The following is a 14267-nucleotide window of genomic DNA, read 5'->3' on the forward strand; positions in this document are numbered from 1 at the left end:
TTAATTTAATGAAATTTCTTTCAAAAAGGATTCTTTCGATCCGCCGAGGACAGGAGTTGACTCTGTTGTTCAGTGTGTGTGTCGCCTTCGCCACCGCTTGACAATGCAGATCTTTGTGAAGACCTTGACTGGCAAGACCATCACCCTTGAAGTGGAGCCCAGTGACACCACTGAGAATGTCAAGGCCAAAATTCAGGACAAGGAAGGTATTCCCCCGACCAGCAGAGATTGATCTTTGCCTGAAAGCAGCTGGAAGATGGGCGAACCTTGTCTGACTACAACATCCAGAAAGAATCCACCCTGCACTTGGTCCTTCGTCTCAGAGGTGGGATGCAGATCTTCGTGAAGACCTTGACTGGCAAGACCATCACCCTTGAAGTGGAGCCAAGTGATACCATTGAGAATGTCAAGGCAAAGATCCAGGATAAAGAAGGCATTCCCCCAGATCAGCAGAGATTGATTTTTGCCGGAAAGCAGCTGGAAGATGGTCGCACCCTGTCTGACTACAACATCCAGAAAGAATCCACCCTGCACTTGGTCCTTCGTCTCAGAGGTGGGATGCAGATCTTTGTGAAAACCTTGACTGGAAAAACCATCACCCTTGAAGTGGAGCCCAGTGACACCATTGAGAATGTCAAGGCCAAAATTCGAGACAAAGAAGGCATTCCCCCAGACCAGCAGAGATTGATCTTTGCCGGAAAGCAGCTGGAAGATGGTCGCACCCTGTCTGACTACAACATCCAGAAAGAATCCACCCTGCACTTGGTCCTGCGCTTGAGGGGAGGTGTCTAAAATTCCCTCAAGTTTCTTTCAAGCTTTTGAGTAATTTCACTGCACTTTTCTTTCAATAAAGTTGTTGCATTCCCAAAAAAAAAAAAAAAAAGGATTCTTTCATATTCATATTCAATTCACACCTATGCACTCTGTTTATACTCACTCCTTCTAACTTCCCTAATAATGGGAAAATTTCTCATGAATTACATGGAAGAATGTCAACAGATAAATCAGGTAAAGTCTCTTATCATTTCCACTTGCTGATTAATTACTTGTGCTTTTCCTGAGTCCTGTAAGTGAAAGTCAAATTTTCTGTTCAGCTCTGGCCTTTTCCTCACAAATACTTGGAATTCGGCTATTATCCTGTGTTTTTTCTGTTTTCCTTAAGGTTTATCATCAGTTTTACTGGGGAGGTGATTCCTGGTTACAATCCCAGATCCTTTGCTCTACAGAAATTCTACTTCCAAATTCTCTGATCCTTTAAAAAAGAAATAACAATATCTTATGTATTCTAACTGGCTTTTCACTATACTTGAATTCTTCCTTTCTAAATACTTGCAATATTTTCCCATTTACCTAAAAGTTCTGGAGTTTGACTACCCTATTTCTGGACATTTTCTTCCTGAGTTCTTCAGATGATGATCAGTGTGTTCATTCCACTAGTCTTTTTCCCTCTAGAATAAATACCTAGAGTTTTCCTCAATATTATCTTACCAGAAGATGTCTTGGAAGTCCCATAATTTTAAATGATCTCTGTGGCACCATTATTTATCCAGTGAGATATATCAGATTTTTTTCTACTTTTTCATTATGTATATTTTGAATGATTATATCTGGAAGCATTAGCTTGACCAATTATACCGTATATTTCTGCAAAGACAACAGCAGATTCAGAGTTGGTATTCCTTCATTGCTGGGATCAAGGCAGGGCTGGGACTTTACTGGCTTGACCTATACCACTATTGTGATCTAACTCACAATAGACCTTTCCAAGTTGTCATAGATTAGAAAAATATACCACTCCATCTTTTTTTTCTGAGTAATAAACTCTAAAATGCATTTATCATCATTTTAAAGGCATTTGGAGGATTTAGGGTGAAACTGAAATGAGTTCCTTCTTTATTTGGCTTTCTGAGCTCTGTGTCCAAGATGTTTTAGGGAACATAGAGTAGCATTCCTTTTTCTTTCTTTCTTTCTTTTTTTCTTTCTTTCTTTCTTTCTTTCTTTCTTTCTTTCTTTCTTTCTTTCTTTCTTTCTTTCTTTCTTTCTTTCTTTCTTTCTTTTATTTTTTCTTTATTAAAGCTTGTAACATATGCATGGGCAAAATAACTGTATGGATATCTATACATATATAGTGTTCAACATATACTGTAATATATTTAACATGTATTGCTCTATCTGCCATTTAGAGGAGGGGGTGGGTGGAAGGAGGGGAAAAGTTGGAACAGAAAGTTTTACAAGGGTCAATGCTGAAAAAATACCTATGCATATATCTTGTAAATAAAAAGGTAAAATTAAAAAAATATGCATTGACAATTCTTCAACATTAAGCCTTGTTCCAATTTCCCCCCTTTCCTAAACCCTTCCCGGGATGGCAAGTAGTCCAATATATGTTAAACATGGTAGAAATGTGGGTTATGATATATATTTATACAATTATCTTGCTGTGCTAGAAAATTCAAATCCAACCAGAAAAAAAGTGAGAAACAAAATAAAATGCAAGCAAATGACAACAAGAAAGTGAAAATTTTCTATTGTGAACTACACTCAGTCCCCACAATCCTCTCTCTGGTTATACAAGGCTCTCTTTATCAAAACCATTGGACCTGGTCGGAAACATCTCATTGTTGAAGAGAGCCCCATGTTCCTGAATTGATCATCATATGACCTTGTTGTTGCCATGCACAATGATCTCCTGGTTCTGCTCTGTTCACCATCATCAGCTCATATAAGTCTCTCCGGACCTCTCTGAAATGTTCTTGCTGGTCCTTGTTATAGAACAATAATTAGAGTAGAATTGCTTGGGATATTTCTGGGATAACAGGCTTGAAGAATGTAATAGGAACAAGGCCTTCCTGAAGTACACAATTTTTGACTCTGTTACAATAAGTAGAATGTTACCACCAAGTGCTACAGTTTATGATTGTTACAATAGGCAGACTTACTGCTAATCTCTGTTTAATGTTCATGCCAAGCTACAAGGAAGAGCAGGATGTGTATCTGTAATCTTGAAACATTCACTAAGTAACCTGAAGACTCTAGTGTTCTTGCAATATGAGTTTAGAGAAAACCCTGGCTCTCAAACAATAAATGGAATGCTTAGATGGTACCTGGTTGGCTCCTGTACTTTTGTTTCCAGACTCATCCTAGTTGGGGGATCAGGCATCCACACTAGGACTCAAACAGGACCTGAATGCCAGTGCAGAGGAGAGGGACCCCTTGTTGAGCTCCAGGATTTAGGTAAAAGGTAAAATCACTTTATCTCCCGGCTAACACAAGAATTAGGTAGAAGTAATACTGAGTTTTGTACCACTGATACCTATGTAGTGCACATATTGAATCAGAATGGGGCAAAAGCAATCAGGTGACAGGGACCTAGAATGTTACCTGAAAGTATTAAAGAAGCTGGGAAAGGAAAGAGAATTGGGAATTACTGACCTGTCCAGCAGGTCTTCAACGTGGGTCAAAAAAAGAAGGACATAGACCGAAATTAAGGCAAAAGCCTGCGGGGGCTAAGACAGCCCGGGAACAGGATCTAGAGAGAGAGAGAGGGGAGACTACTCAAAGCAATGGTCAAGCATGTCTCGTTTATTGGCTTACAGTTACAGAATTTATAGGCAGAAAACCGCAATGCCATGTATGCATAAGGATTGGGTAGCATGATAGATGAGTCAAATATTTTTGTAACATTTACCAGGTGCAGATTATGAGACGGTTAGGGGCCCAAGGACGGGGTGGAACAACGTAGTTTTGTCTATTCCATATCAGTTCTGGGAACTGTGGTCTTGACATTCCTCAGAAATCATCAGCCTCAGGGCCGTGGTGACCTGGGTTTGTTCAAGAGGGGGGAAGAGCAAGGGGAAAGGTTGGGGAAGGTTCCTGACAAATTACTACAGGACAGTTACAGGAATTTTTAGAGTTTAGAGAAAAATGCTGTTTTTGGTTTTCACAAGACAGAGGGAAGACAGAGGGAAAATCAATGAGTAAATATTTTAGAGAAACAGGGCCAGGAGTTTTTCCAGTTATTATATTTTCTAGTTGAAATATTTGGAAAATCTCTCTTCTGCCTCCAGAGGGCGTTGTTTTAAGTTCTAGTGTGCTTAAAGTACATTTGTCTGCTAGTACTGTGGAGGAAGAAGACTTGCCCCAAGCTATAGAATGTTTAAATGTTAATAAAAAGGATAATTCACACAACCCACAGTTCCCTGTTTAGAGGCTACTCTTAATACAGATCTGAAGGGAAACTATATTCTTACAGAAATGAATCAAGTAGGTGAGTTCAGGAGGCAATTAAGAGAGCTAAAGAAAGAGAAGACATCTTTTTAGAAATGCAGTTAGCTTTGCCAGTTATTGAAACCGCAGATCCAAGTAATCCAGGACAAAATAGGAGAGAATATCAATCTATGGACTTGTAATTACTGAAAGTGTTACATCAGCTGTTTCCAGTGATGGTTCCAATAGTCCTCATGCCTTTACCCTGTTAGATTCAGTCTCATGAAGGGCCTCGCCTCCTTTAACCAGGTGTTCAATGGCAAAAACCACCTTAGAAGGAGGACATTATTTAATCTGGAAGGCAGCCATTTTTTCGGAATGGCAAGACCAAGTCCAGATCAATGATCACACCGGGGTCAGAATCACCTTTGAGATTCTCACTGGAATGGGAGTAGTTGGTCAGTGAAGAAATCAATCAAATTATGAAGTAATAGCTTATGAACAAGTGATGAAGACAGCTAGAGCAGCATGGGTAAAGATATTGGGAAACCTGGCAGAGAGACATCAGATACAAAAATCATTCAGGGACTTAATGAGGCCTTGGCTGAGTTTGTCAGTCACTGAATGACAGCAGTTCAGTATTCTCTCAGCGATGGGGAGATAGCCCACATTTGATTAAAACAACTTGCCCTTGAAAATGCTCATGGAGATTGTAAAAATGCATTATCTGGGGCCAAACCAGAAATGTCTTTAGTAGAAATGTTCTAAAGGTGTAAGAAAGTTGGAACTCCTTTCAAGCCCCAGCAATGACTGCTGCGCTGAATCAGGATAATCACAATCTCAGAATTTTTCAAACTGCCATGGATGCTATAATTGGGGACAAAGGGGTCATATGAAGATAAATTTTAGTAACCAGAAGGTTTCACCACATTGCAATTCATCAGATAAACTTTTGACTTTATGTCCAAAATGTTGGAAGGGCCCAGAGTTGTGCTTTTCAATGTCCTTCTCAGAATAACAGGCAAGATAAAGAGATATCAGAAACTATCTTCAGGGCCAGCTCCAGCCCCAGATGATGGGAACCACACTTTCCCTTATTCCCCCCAAACTGTGTCTGCAAGCAATACCTTAAATCCTACTTATGGACAATATGGGATGGAATACAGGCAACCCCCCAAGGAACTACAAGCCTTGATTTATATTCCTCGGTGTCACACTGAATTACTGACAATGTGGGAAGATGTTCTCTCTCCACTGGAGTCTCAGGTCTTCTTCCTTTGGGCATAGGAAGGCTCATGTCAGCACTTAGATCACAGGCATTGCAAGGGCTTATGGCTATTCCTCAGGTAGTAGATTGTGATTTTTGAAGGGGAAATGTGTATTCCTCACTTGCTGCTCCTCACCAGGACATTAAGTAAAAAGAAGGAAAGGATAGCACAGTTACTGATAATATCTTACAAAAGAGAATATTAGAATGTTCTGTAAGTATAGGAAAAAGGAATGTTCTGGAAGCAATTTATAGCTGATTCTAGGCCACTTTTATGGTTGAAAATAGAAGGAAACCTCTTTGGAAGGTCGGTGGATAAAGGAGCTGATAAGTCGGTGATGTCACAGTGCTTTTGCTCACAAGCTTGGCCCACAAACCTTTACAAGGCATAAGTGCTAAATGGTTATTGGGGAGAAAGGAGAATAATGAACGACGGTTCAAATCTGAAGTTCTCCAGACATTCCCTGTACATTTACGGGGGAGAGATTTTGCTAAAAGGGATGAATGTCATACAATTCTTCATAGGGGTCCCTGACAGAAAGAATAGGCACAATAACAAAGGGGCCTAAGATCAAATGGAAAGGAGAGCCCCAAAGGGGTGGATTTTCGGCCTCTAACAAATGATAAAACAGAGGCCCTTTGGGAAAATTGTCAACAATTACAAACTGGTCACATAAAGCAATCTACTAGTCCATGGAATCCACCCAGATTCACTACCAAAGAATAATCAGGGAAATGGAGAAAGTTAAACAATTTATTCATATTAACAATAGAATGGAATGTATGGGCAGCTTTTAGCCAGGACTTCCCTCACCCAATGATATCACTAGGAATGACACAGATGGATCATGGACATCCAGGACTGTTTCACTCTATTCATTTAAGATGGGAAGACTGTCCTTATTTTGCATTTTCAACACTCTCCACCAATGTGAAGGAACCTTACTGAAGATTTCCACAGAAAGTCTTTCCACAGGATATAAAAACACACCTACTGTGTGTCATCAGAACGTGGCAGAAATTAGAGCTCCTGTCAGAACCAAATGAAAACGAGCCCGCATTGTGCATGACATGGATGGCATCCTATGTGCCCGTTAGGATCAGGAAATTATACAACAGACACTGAGACCCAGCTTCCGTTCTGGAAATTGTCCTCGGATCCCAGGTGGAGAATATGAATCTACATCCAAATCATTTCTGCAGAGATTTCCACACTGGCAGCACTGCCCCCAACCCCCAACCCCATTTCCCCACCCCTGTCCTCCCAGCAACATGACTATATGCCTGGAGACCAAGTCACAAACATAGGAAACACTGCAGGAGAAGGTCACCCGTGTCCCAATGCCATTCTCGGAAACATTCCCAAAGGGCAGAATAACCGCCTCCCTGTGACCCCCCATGTGTCTGGGACCCTCCTCTCCAGGGTCGGGGTGCTCTGGGTCTCCCCAAGGAGAACAATCAGATTCTGGCCCAGCGGACGAAGAGCAGGAAGCTCCCCTTCCCAGGTATGAGACCACATCCCCTCTAGATTGGGCAGCTCCCAGCAGGGGGAGGGAAGGCAGGGATCACCTTACAGAAAGTACATGGGGCATAATTCTTATCCTATATCCCTAAGAAAGGTGATTTCTGGAGTTTTCTATATTGTACTAAAGCAGGAAGAACGTCTGCATTTGGCAGGATGGCTTTAGGGCAAAGAAATTGTATTTCTAAGTATATCCTCTTTTCCACAAAAGGAGCTTTTCAAAGTTTTGTTACTAGAATTAGTGGGAAAGGCTGAATCATGACTTCCCATGTCCCCTGGAGGTGCTCAGAGGAGAGCCTGCCCCACTGGGGGCCACACATCCTGCTCTGGTTCCACTTTCCCAGAAGTCCCCACTGCTTTTCCCCCTCAGGGCTCTAAGGGCAGCTCTATGTGGGGGAGGGGATTCCTGTAGCCATCCTTCCTCAGAAAGAAGGAAGGAAAGGAGCATTTCTTCAGGGCTTCCTGCAGGTAAAGAGCTGGGGATCCAGAGAGAAAAGACAGCCCTGCTCTTTGAGAGGGGCTCCTGCACCTCAGAGAGGGCCCAAGGCCCCGGGAAGGCCTCCTGCTCCCTGCCATTGCCCCCAATAAAAGCACTTTGTTCCTGAGACTGAACCCCTGCATGGGCCGAGTGTTAGTCCTGGTCTGAGGCAGAGAACCTTTGTCCCACCGGCCCCACTGAGTCAGCCCCCAGGAAGGAGCCTTGTTTCCAGTACTGAGTTCTGGCCCAGAGCAGGTAAATGTCCCCAGCTGCATGTCAGGAGTGTGTCCCTGGCCTGAATGTTTTCCCTGACTAAGGAGCCCTGCCTCCCACTGCATGCTTGATAATGAACCTCCTGCCTCAAAAGCTTGAGAACTTCCTCCTTTTTAATGAGGGAAAGGAAAGGGGGACCCCATTTCTCAGCGCATAGATAGTCCCATGAGGCTCAGTGTCTCCTGTAAAATGAATTTACAGGCCCGAAAACCTAGATTGATAAATAAAAGGTTTATTGTAGGAATTTGGAAGTAAAGCTCAGTTAGAAAGACGCCAGGGCCGAAGGTGGCCGTTGGCGGGCAGGAACCCTTACGTGGCTGGAAGGATACCATGTGTTGGCTGGGAGGGCTCCTGCAATGAGGGCATTCCCGCTCACCTCAATTTCTCCTTATATATTTCTCCTTCCAATCTGGTTCATTACTCCTTTAAAAATTTAGATCCTCCAGTAGTAGGGTAAAAATGGATAACTGATATATTCAATAAGATTTTGAATTAAATAAGTAAACCTCTTTGAAGTATCATTGACGAATTACCATTTCAGTTAAAACTGGAGCAAGAAAGACCTGGAAAAGTGACTAGGACTGATTGGTGGGATTAAGAATTGGAGTATTCAAAATAGCTCCCTACTTGTGCTTATGGTGAGGATGTAATTTCTTCTGATTCTCTTCTCTTGGAATGAATGAGGAAAAGACTATATGGCATCATTTGTTCCAGTGACTTTTCAGTGTCCGTAAGGATGCAGCAGTTTTTAGAAAGCAATGTTAGGTGTTTCTAAGAACAGAAACTGAAATCCTGACCAAGTCAAAGCAAGTTGAGGGTTATCTGGTCTCAAAGATTGGCCATACAAGGCTCCTTTCAAGCTCAGTCAAATGTGAGTAGCTCTGAAGCCCTCTGCTGGGTACTGGGAGCTTCTTTTACATTCTGACAAGAGGTTTCTGAATTTCATCTGACCCAGTATCAAATGGAGTTGCCAGTGTGGTTGTATGTCACCGATACTGGAGTAGTGAGCTTCACATCCACCTGGTCCTGTGGTCAGCCAGGGTAGGTCATAAACTTGTTTTGCCACAACACTGTGGTTTGCTTGAGAGTCATAACCCTCCCAATAGGTAATCATCTGCCCAGGCTCCCACATCTGGCCTTTTGTGATTACACCTATCCATACTCCCAAGCCTTTCCTTTGCATAGAACAAATCAACTTGCTTAAAACCTCAATTGAATAATGAGAAAAAGATATAAAAAAGTGAGTGAAGAAAATAATTCATTAAACATCAGAATTGAACAAATGGAATTGAATGACTCGAGGAAACACCCAGAATCAGTCAAGCAAAACCAAAAAATTGAAACAATGGACAAAAATATCAAATATCATCTTGGGAAAACAAAGGACATAGAAAATAGATCTAGGAGAGAAAATCTGAGAATTATTGGACTTCCTGAAAAATATGATGAAAAAAAGAGCCTGGACAGCAGGAAATTATCAAAGGGAACTGCCCAGATGTTATAGAAACATAAATTCAAAGAGTTCATCAATCACCTACTGAAAGGGACCCTAAAATCAAAACACCAAAAAATAATCGTGGCCAAATTCCAGAAAAATCAGATGAAGGAAAAAGTCTGCAAATTGCTAGGAAAAAAATCAATTACTGGATTACCCAGGAGCTAGCAATGTCCATAGTAAAGGATCGCAGGGCCTGGAATATGATATTCTGAAAGGTAAGGAACTGGGTATACAGCCAAAAATATCTTAAACTGCCAAAATGAGCATTTGTTTTTTCCAGGGAATAAGATGGACATTCAATGAAATAAATGAATTTCATCTATTTCTGATGAAAAAATTGGAACTAAACAAACGTTTGATCTACAAATATAGAACTCAAGAGAAATTTAAAAATGTAAAAAAAATCTTAGGAACTATACTTCTGCTATAAAAATATATAAAGAACACATGTATACTTTGTTCTAGAAACCAGAGGTGGAAAGGCAATTGTACCAGAAAAACGGTAAAGTGGGGTTTCTACATCTCACGAAGAGGAAATGGAAACCTATTCTATCTGAAAAAAGAAAGGAGGAGGATGAACATGGAGTGTAACCTACTCTCATCAGAATTGACCAAAAGAGGAAAATATTAGACATATTTGATTTATGGCAAAACTTCTCCCACCTCATTGAAAAGTAGGAGGGGAAAAGTGAAAAGGGAAGGAGTAATCAAAGTGGAAGGGAATAAAAAAATTGTGAGGAAAAGGGGTAAGATAGGGGGATTAACTCTAAGGTGGGGAGAGAGAGGCCTGTGAGAAGCAAATGGTGCTCACAAGTTTAATATTGGGGAAGGGAATAAGGGGGAAGGAAAGGAGAAAAGCATAAGCAGGGGATAACAAGATGGTAAGCAATACAGAATTGGATATTTTAACCATAAATGTGAATGGGGTAAACTTCCACATAAAGAGGAAGCAGCTAGCAGACTGGATTAAAACCCAGAATCCTACAATATGTTGTTCACAGGAAACACACTTGAAGCAGGGTGATACATAAAAAGTAAAGTAAAAGGTTGGAATAGAATCTACTATGCTTCAGGTGAAGTCAGAAAAGCAGTGGTAGCCATTCTGATCTCAGATCAAGCAAAAGCAAAATTTGCTAATTAAAAGAGATAAAGAAGGGAACTATATCTTGCTAAAGGGTAACATAGATAATGAACCAATATCAATAGTAAACATATGTGTAACAAGGGGTGTAGCATCTAAATTCTTAAAAAAGTAATTAAGAGAGCTGCAAGAAGGAACAGACAGCAATACTATAATAGTAGGAAATCTCAACCTTGCACTCTCAGAATTAGAAAAATCAAACCACAAAATAAATAAGAAAGAAATTAAAGAAGTAAACAGAATACTGGAAAAGTTAGATATGATAGATCTTGGGGAAAAACAAAATGGAGACAGAAAGGAGTACATTTTCTTCTCAGCCGTTTCTATTTTGTTCATGTTGATTGGTATAGCATCGAATAAGTAGATTAATTTAGGCAGTAAATTTTTATTATATTAACTTGGCCTAACCATGAACACTTGCTATTTTCCCAAGAGATTAGATGTGACTTTATTTATGGCGAAAGTCTTTTGTAATTGTATTCATATAGTTCTTCACTTTTCCTTGGTAGATGTAATACCCAGGCTATCTTTCTGGAGGTCCTCCAGAAGGCCTTCATCTCAGCAGGATAATCATCATGAGGATGGACAGAAATAGACTCTAAAGTCTTTACTGAGTCTTTTAGAAGTCTGTGTCTGTCACAGTCTGACCCAATTTCAGTTTGAGCCCATCTCCTTGAGCAGTCTGCCAGTCCACCTGTCTACACCAGTCTCAGTCTGAGTCTGACTTTGTCCCAGGTCTCTCAGCCCTTAAATTCCCTATTACAATTATAGCAACATCACCATACTAAGTACTGAGGATATGTAAACTAAAGAACCAATATCTCATCAATTCCACTAAATAAACATCTTGTTGTAAGTATCCTTATTTCAAGCCTACTTCTCTAGAATTGTGACTCTACAGGTAGACTCCTAAATATTTTATATTTTCTACAGTTAGTTCAAATGAAATTTCTCTTTATATTTCTTGCTGCTGGATTTTGTTTGTTGGTAATATATTACAATGCTGATGATTTGTATGGATTTATTTTGTGTCATGCAATTTTGCTAAAATTGTGAATTATTACTAGTAGTTTTTAGTTGATTCTCTAAGTATATCTTCATATCATCTGCAAAGAGTGATAATTTGGTTTCCTCCTCACCTATTCAAATTCCTTTATACTCTTTTTCTTCTCTTATTGCAAAAGCTACCATTTCTAATACAATACCGAATAACTTTATTGCCAGTACAAATCCCACCTCTGTGTCTTTTTATTTCAAGTCAATCTTATGAAAAAAAATTTATTGTCAGATTTTGTTTGGCAATTCAATCTGCTATATCTATTTTATAGGTGACTTCATTCAATTCACATCTACACTTATGATTATTAATGGTGTATTCCATTCCATCCCATTCTCTTCTATTATCTTTTCCCATTTTTTAATCTTACTCCTTCCTTCAAAATCTGTTCCCCTTCTGATCACTGCCTCCCTTAATTTACCTTCTTTCTCAATATTTCCCCCTTTCTCTTCTACCCTTCTTCTATGTTTCTGTTAGGCAATATAATGCTTGTTCTTGGCTTTAGATAGATACTACATATTAGTTTAAGAAAAGCTTCATTTTTCTTGAGCTTTCTAATAGTTTTAATAGAAATTGGTGTTGTGTCTTGCAAGGAGTTTTTTTGTATCTATTTAGATAAATTAAAAATTTTGTTGATTTGGTTATTGATATGCTCACTTATATTTGTATGGCTTTAAAAATATTGAAATAGCCTTGAATTTTTGTATAAAATGCACCTTGTCATTATGTATGATTTTGTGATACGTTTTGGTGACTTCCTTGCCAATATTTTCCTTAAAAATTTTGCATTACTATTTGTTGTGTCCAGAATAGCTCTCTGGAGGACCTTGGTACCAGCCCGAGGCCTTGTTCATAAAAAAGAAGTGATGACGCGAGACTCACGTGGATAATCAAACATGGTGTCCGTTTATTCCAAATTCTTTCTTCCTTGTATACCCTAACACCCTCATATAACCAAAGCCACACTGCATGTGTTAAATATATACTGCTCATATGGAATCATATAATCAATATTTTATGTAGATGACTCTTCACCTTCTGGTATCCTTCTGCTTCAATCACAACACAGTTGGTCACTGCCCCCTGTCTTCCCAGGAAGGCCAAAAGCCCTTAGCGGAGATGGGGAGCCAAACCAGATGTTGTCAGCAGGAGCCCTCTGGCCTGAAGGGTCTTATACCTCGCTCAGATTTCAGAGTTTCCACTCAGGAAATAAAAGATACATCAAACCTTAACAATCATGAGTAGCAGAATTTAATTTTTTTTAAAAAAGGATAGTAATCGTTGATTTCAGATAAAATCAAAGCTAAAATAGTCTTAATTAAAAGAGAATAATAGGGAAAACACGTTATAGGTCTGCTTTATTAATCAATATTAAAAAACTAGAAAGATAAGATTGGGATATTATTGTGGTAAGGCGATGATGAATTGATAGATTTAGAAAGACATGGAAAGACTTGGTCTTTTGAAAGATGATGTTTCCCATCTTCAGAAAAACAGAGGACAAACAAGCATAGTATAATCTTACAGAGATGCATATGAATGTATGATTCTAGATATCTATATGTATGTGTATATAGACATAGATATCTGTGCTTAATTGTAGTTTTCTTGACGGAGTGAGAGGAGGAGGGAAAAAGAACAAAGTAAAAAGTACACAGCAGAAAACAAATGGAAAGCTACAAGGAAGCAAAGATGGACAAGTCTGAGCCCAGTGTATAGAATTTATTATATAGACTCTCTTGAAATGGAAATGGATGTCTCACATTTTGAAACCTCTTATGTTCCACTATGTACATAGCAACCTTTTCTTTTTCTTCTTAAAGTTTTTTAAAAATTAAAAAGATTGTTAGCTCCTTGAGGGCAGGGCTATCTTTATTTTTCACAGTTGTATCCCTAATACTTAGAACAGTACCTGGTACATTGTAGGTGTTTAATAAATGTTTATTGATTGACTGACCCTCATCATTTATACTTTTTTATATGACTCTTAATGACATCAGATTTCTGAGATCTTATTTGTTTTATCTCATTCTATTAACATATGAATCATACTTCTCCAAATATTTCCTTCCTATTAAATAAATTTGTGTGTGCATCTTTCTTTTGATGTCTGTTTCTTATCCAGAAATTTTTCTGATCATAATACTCACATAGTCTGATAAATCTTAAATTGACTTTTGTATATTTTCCATATCACTTGTTTTTTATATTTCTTACATTTTATTTTTTTTTTCTTTTTTGACTTTGTTTGGATATTTCTTGTTATCTTATCAAATTGCTATTCTTGGACCCATTCTAGCTATCAGGACATTGAGTGAGGTTTTCCACTGTCAGTTATAAGTTATCTGTTTTCCTTGCCACTTTTACCATTCTAGTCTTTTAATCCTGTATCTTATATCATTTCCTTTATTTCATGTTACTAAAGTCCCTGCAATAGTTTTTTTTTTTTCTCTAAAGCTTGGAGAAAAGGCTTTATTTCTCTTGGACTTGCTGTGATGTCACTATCCTCTTAAGGAGTTTGGCTCCTGAACTTCTCCCAAAACAAAATATTTCCATGATGGCATTAAGAGCTAATCCAATTCCAATTGATCAATGATGGACAGAATCAGCTACATCCAGAAAAGGAACACTGGGAAATGAGTGTAAACTGTTATTTTTACCTTTTGAATCCAATTCTTCCTCTGCAACAAGAAATTCGGTTCTACACATATATATAGTATCTAGAATATATTGTAATATATTTAACATGTATAAGACTGCCTGCCATCTGGGGGAGGGGGTTGGGGGAGGAAGGGAAAAAAAATCTGAACAGATGTAAGTGGAAG

The 14267-nt window shown here is 39.0% G+C and overlaps 1 protein-coding gene across 1 annotated transcript; it reads left to right on the plus strand.

Annotated features, from left to right (window-relative positions):
- The first annotated feature begins 25 nt into the window (after nucleotides 1-25).
- LOC141556207 (polyubiquitin-B-like) lies at nucleotides 26-878 on the plus strand. The gene is given in 2 exon segments (XM_074289978.1): nucleotides 26-215; nucleotides 218-878. Coding segments are annotated over 2 exon segments (687 nt in total). The 5' UTR covers nucleotides 26-103; the 3' UTR covers nucleotides 793-878.
- The last annotated feature ends 13389 nt before the right edge of the window (nucleotides 879-14267 follow it).

This window comes from Sminthopsis crassicaudata, chromosome 1, assembly GCF_048593235.1.
Source record: "Sminthopsis crassicaudata isolate SCR6 chromosome 1, ASM4859323v1, whole genome shotgun sequence".
Taxonomy (NCBI): domain Eukaryota; kingdom Metazoa; phylum Chordata; class Mammalia; order Dasyuromorphia; family Dasyuridae; genus Sminthopsis; species Sminthopsis crassicaudata.